Below are 5,929 nucleotides of genomic sequence, written 5' to 3'. Positions count from 1 at the left end.
TATATATATGCGTATGTGAGAGAGAGAGAGACAGAGGAGCACACGCTTTTGGTATTGTGTATTTATTTTGCGTGTGCCAATAAACAAATGAAAATGAATTAAAGAGAAAGAAAAGATATAAATAAATGAAAGTGAAAATGATAGTAAAAGTACTTACAAATCTGGTAACACCTCTATTGACGCAGTCAGAGTTTGAAACCGTGAAGACCATAATAACGTTTCAATAATGTAAAAGTGCAAATAGACAAATATTTCAATAGATTTCTTAGATAATCTTCTCGAGTGATTAAGAGTTTAATAATGGGTTTAAGATAATTAGTTCAATTGAGAGAATTAAACATTATATGTGTGCATGTGTGTGTGTCAGAGTATATGTGTGAGATATATTTTTCTTGTTTATTTATTTATTTATTTTTTTGTGTGTGTGTGAATGTATAAAATATAGATAAATGTGTGTGTATGTGTTTATTTGTTGGTGTTTTTAAAAAAATAAATAGCTAGATAAGTAAGGAGGCGACGATAAAAATAATCTTCTCCCTTCACTCGCTTTCTTCTTATCTAAGTGGAAACACTGATGCATTGTGGGACAAACTATGGCGGACAGGCGTGATTCAGGTTTGTTTACATTTCATTTGTATTTATGTCGTCTGCCAATGGTTTTTTGGTGCACCGTTAAGTACATTTACTTTTCTCGTGTAAACTAAGAAAAAGAAAGAGAAATATGTTTCTGATAAAAAATTTTAGCTTTGAAGTTTGTATCCTGAAATAATCATTCTCTTTCAGTATGTTTTTATAATTTCGTAAGGGTTATTTTTTTGTTTGTTCCTTTTTGCAATAGAGAAAAATGTAACGGAATATTTTTAAATGTTCGTTCGTTTCTCTTGCTTTTTATTGATTTCGTTTTAGCGAGTTACATGAAATTTATGTACTGTTATCTTTTTCATAATGTTATTTGCCTTATATTGACATAGTTCTGAAGTTTGGTATTTTGTTTATAATTTCACTCGCTTAACAACGTTGCCGCCATTGTTATTGTTGCCATGGCAACCGAACCTTCATTTCAGTTGAACTTTTTGTTTTATGTTTTCTATCGATTAAGAGTGCTAATACCGGCTATTTTAATTTTTCATATTCTTCCGATCAATTTTTCATATCCTTAATTTTCTTCTGCGAAACTTTAATTATTTTAATCAGCATTGCTTTAAAATAACATTTTCAAAATGTAGAAAGTTTGAATTTTGTAAGGAAAGGTCAAAGGAAATAATTTCTGCTTCGTATCTTGATTTAAAGAAGGCATTGAAGAGAGGTATTCAATAGTGAATTTAGTTATGTCCTTTTATGTTCTGAGTTCAAATCCCACTGATCGCTTTTCTTTATCATTCTTCATGGATTGAGGTTAGAATATTCGACTATATTCTGTTACCAAAAGATGCGGTCTACTGTTTCATTTTAAAATATTCATTTCCAAATCAATGTATCTATTTAGCTAAAGAAAATTTTCGATATGATTTGTAATGTCACCTTTGTAATATGTATACTATAAACAACAAATCTTTTTTACATTTTATTTCACAATGTAAATCTAAAGTGAAGACAGGGAAGGAATAGTTAGAATGGTTTGACCATAAATATGGCAAGATGATCTTTTAATACTGCCTCAGGGACTCACTTCTTAAGGGGATGAATCTATCCACAGTCTATTTAATCGACCCTGGTACTTTACCACGACGGAAGCCTGTATACAGCCACTCAACCAGAAACAACAGATCTACTCAAATAACACTTTACTATCTTAAATAAACAATACTATATTGGACAATATGGTAGGATTATCATTGGTGGAATGGTTTTAATAATGGATTTTCAATGAAGTTTAAGTTTCGAGTTTCACCAGTATTTGAGCTCATGACAAAAAGAGCCAAAACAAATGCTGAAAAGTATTTTTTCAATACGAAAAATTATTTTACCATTCCACCACCCTTTTCATAATAAAGCTTACTACTATAGGCACCAGGCCTGAAATTTGGGGGCAGGGACTAGTCGATTACATCGACCTCAATGTTTCACTGGTACTTAATTTATCGACCCTGAAAGGATGAAAAGCAAAGTCGATCTCGGCAGAATTGAGCTCAGAACGCAGTGGCAGACGAAATACGACTAAGCCTTTCACCCAGCATGCTAATGATTCTTATTTCTTTATTGCCCACAAGGGGCTAAACATAGAGGGACAAACAAGGACAGACTAAGGGATTAAGTCGATTACATTGACTCCAGTGAGTAACTGGTACTTATTTAATCGACCCCGAAAGGATGAAAGGCAAAGTCGACCTCGGCAGAATTTAGCTCAGAACGTAGTGGCAGACGAAATACCACAAAGCCTTTCACCCAGCATGCTAATGATTCTGCCAGCTTGTCGCCCTCCCCTTTTCATAATGACAATGACTTTTTCATTCAGGTACTTTCAATCCACTGTTGAAAGAAGCCTTAGCGTGTCTTTATGCTAGCTGATTGCAATCCAGTGAGTACCTTGGTCAACTGTGGTTTGAGCGATGTTCTCCCATGTTTGACTACTGATACTAACACAGACTGTGAACTCAGAATGCAAAGAACTGGAACAGATACTACAAGGAATGTTCTCCAAAGCACAAACAATTTTACTCTTGACTTTTATATGTACCAACCTTAAAAGAATGAAAGACAGTTGACCTCAACAGGATTTGAACTCTGAGCACAGATGAAATACTGCTAAGCCTTTCCCTTGGCATGCTAATGATTTTGCCAGCTCGTCGCCTTCCCCTTTTCATAATAATGACAATGACTTTGAAAGGAATCAAAGAAAGCATTCTATTCAGCACACCAACAACTCTGCCAGTTCATCATATTATTATTATTTTCTACACTAGGCACAGGGCCCAAAATATTTGGAGAGGGGGCCAGTCGATTAGATTGACTCCAGTACGTAACTGGTACTTAATTTATCAACCCCGATGAAAGGCAAAGTTGAATTTGAACTCAGAATGTAAAGACAGATGAAATACTGCTAAGCATTTTACCCGACATGCTAACGTTTCTGTCAGCGTGCTGCCTTTCATCATATCGTTATTACCTCTGCCTTAGCGAAGGCAGAGGTATTGTTTTCAGTCGTGTTTGTTTGTTTATTTGTTTGTCCGTGGAAAGATATCTCAAGAACAGCTGGATGGATTTGGATGAAACTTTCAGAGGTGTTTGGCCTCGTGACTGGCATGAACTGATTAGATTTGGGGATTGATCCAGTACCGGACAAAGATTCTGGATTATTTTTCCTGCTTTTTTTTACTTAATTTTTGAGAGTGGTCAGGTTCCTTTTTTAGTATTCTCGTTTGTGAGAGCAGTCAAGTTTACTTCAGATATTTTCATTTTAAAAATCATCTCTGGCTAATCGTTGAGAGGACATTGGTGTTGCCTTCGCAGAGGTTTGCGCTCTCTGAGTGCTCTTGTTATTACTATTATTAAGGTGGTGAGCTGGCAGAATCATTAGCACACCAGGCAAAATGCTTAGCAGAATTTCGCCTGTCTTTACATTCTGAGTTCAAATTCTGCCAAGGTCAACTTAGCTTGTCATTCATTCAGGGGCTTGATAAATTAAGTACCAGTGAAACACTGGTACCAAACTTTCAGGCCTTGCACCTTTAGTAGAAAGGATTATTATTACTTTTATTATAAAGGTGGTCAGCTGACAGAACCATTAGCAAGATAGACAAATTGCTTAGTAACTTTCTGAGATCAACTATGCCTTTAACCCTTTTAAGATCAATAAAATAAGTATGAATCAAGAACTGTGGTTGATGTAATCAACTTCCCCCATCTGTAATAAAATCATGCCAGAAAAACTACTTATAAGCATTTTTTCTGATTCGTTACATGCTGGATTGACTTTGCCTTTCATCCTTTTGAGGTTGATGAAATAAGTACCAGTTAATGTAGTTGATTTTTCTCCTCTCCCTAATCTCAGATTTTGTACCTATAGTAGAAACGATTACTATCACCATTATTATTATTAACGTGGTGAGCTGGCAGAATCATTAGCACATCAGGTAAAATGGTTAGTAGCATTTTGTCCATTTGCACATTCTGCGTTCAAATTCTGCCAAGGTTGACTTTGCCTTTCATCTTTTTGAGGTCGATAATTTAAGTACCAGTGGAACACTGGGATCAATGCAATCAACTAGTCTCCTTCTGCAAAATTTCAGGCCTTGTGCTTTTAGTAGAAAGGATTATTATTAAGGTTGTGAGCTAGCAGAACCATTAGCACACCGGGCGAAATGGCAGAAACGTTAGAAGGCGGCGAGCTGGCAGAAACAGAAATGTTAGCATGCCGGGCGAAATGCTTAGCGGTATTTTGTCTGCTGTAACGTTCTGAGTTCAAATTCCACCAAGGTCAACTTTGCCTTTCATCATTTCGGGGTCGATAAATTAAGTACCAGTTACGCACTGGGTCAATGTAATCAACTTAATCTTTTTGTTTGTCTCCTCTATGTTTAGCCCCTTGTGGGCAATAAAGAAATAAGAATCGTTAGCACACCAGACAAAATACTTTGTGGCATTTCTTTTGGTTTTAAATTCTAACTTCAAATTCTGATGAGATCAACTTTACCTTTCATCATTTTGGGGAGTCAATAAAATAAGTACCAGTTGAGCACTGGGGTTGATATAATTAGCTAGTCCCTCCCCCAAAATTTAGGGACTTTTCCTATAGTAGAAAAAGACAATAAGCTAGCAGAATCTTTAGCATGCCAGACAAAATGCTAAGTGGCATTTCTTTCAGCTTTATATTCTACCAAAGTTGACTTTGTCTTTCTTCCTCTTAGGATCAATCAAATAAATACCAGTCAAGTACTAGGGTCTATGTAAGTGAGTTACCCTGCCTCCTCAAAATTACTAACCTGTTACCAAAATTAGAATGAATTATTTCTGACAGAATGCATCAGCTGATGCCTTTAAAATACCATTGGCTCTGTTCACTTTTGGTTTCCTAATCATGCAAGTTAACATTACATGTCCAGTGGATTACCAGTGGCCTCTACCTTCTACAGATCTTTCTCAAACAGTGCTAATATCTTACTACCATTGTTGGAATGTCAGCAGTAAAAACAATGTCACATTTTGAACTTGAGAAAAGTCTTGTATAATTTTACTGCCCCGCTTACTAATTGTATTTGTAATGTGCATGTGAGTTGGTTGAGTTCCTTTTCTGAAAACCTTAGCCTTTTTTTAGAGTGTCGCTTTGGTATTTACTCACGTAACCAAATGCACCAACGGAATGTTTTAAAGCAGATACCTATTGTTATCCTCTTTCTCTTAGATTTTCATAGAGATACTCACATCAGTAGGGCAGCTGATGTCTATGATGGCACATATAATTTATCCCAAACCATGATATCCAGCCCTTGCACTTGATGAAAATATTTCAACAATATTTCTTATGTTATTCAATAACAAAGGATTCTCTATATTTATCCCAGGACACTCTATGTATTTTTAGGTAGCACTGTGGGCAGACGTAAAGAATGTGGACCCTTTCGTGTTTCTTATTTTTTTCCCACAGAATCTCCCCATTTTCAAGTACAGAGATTCTGATTCTGTGAAAAAAAAAAAAAACGGCATTTTAAAATTTTAATTTCACCTCCATCCCCACCCCACCAAATTCTGCAATTTTCACTTTTATCAAAATTTTTTTTTGCGAAATACGTAGAAAAATACAGAGATTATCTCCGTATTTTTCTACGTATTTTGCAAAAAAAAAAAAAATTCTGAAAAAGTGAAAATTGAAGCTCTGTATTTTCCTACATATTTCACAAAAAAAAAATTTCTGAAAAAAGTGAAAATTAAAGAATTTGGGGATGGAGGAAATTAAAATTTTTAAATGCTGTTTTCTTGTTTTTTTTTTTTT

The 5,929-nt window shown here is 35.2% G+C and overlaps 2 protein-coding genes across 6 annotated transcripts in view; one reads left to right on the top strand and one right to left on the bottom strand.

Moving 5' to 3' along the window:
- Positions 1–1,030, bottom strand: part of LOC106867250 (ELAV-like protein 1) — a 120,425-nt gene extending 119,395 nt beyond the window's left edge. For 2 of the 5 annotated variants that reach the window (XM_052971119.1, XM_052971122.1), the window contains exon 1: positions 158–1,030. In XM_052971119.1, the coding sequence (XP_052827079.1) occupies positions 158–211 (54 nt within the window). In that variant the 5' untranslated portion in view covers positions 212–1,030. The remainder of the gene's footprint in view (positions 1–157) is intronic. The other 3 variants (XM_052971121.1, XM_052971118.1, XM_052971124.1) reach the window with 3 other exon arrangements.
- Positions 592–5,929, top strand: part of LOC106877315 (cytosolic carboxypeptidase 6-like) — a 511,794-nt gene continuing 506,456 nt past the window's right edge. The window contains exon 1 of the mRNA XM_052971128.1: positions 592–615. Coding sequence (XP_052827088.1) covers positions 594–615 — 22 coding nt within the window. The 5' untranslated portion in view covers positions 592–593. The remainder of the gene's footprint in view (positions 616–5,929) is intronic.

This window comes from Octopus bimaculoides, chromosome 10, assembly GCF_001194135.2.
Source record: "Octopus bimaculoides isolate UCB-OBI-ISO-001 chromosome 10, ASM119413v2, whole genome shotgun sequence".
Classification (NCBI taxonomy): Eukaryota; Metazoa; Mollusca; class Cephalopoda; order Octopoda; family Octopodidae; genus Octopus; species Octopus bimaculoides.
This window is presented reverse-complemented; position numbering and strand designations above follow the sequence as displayed.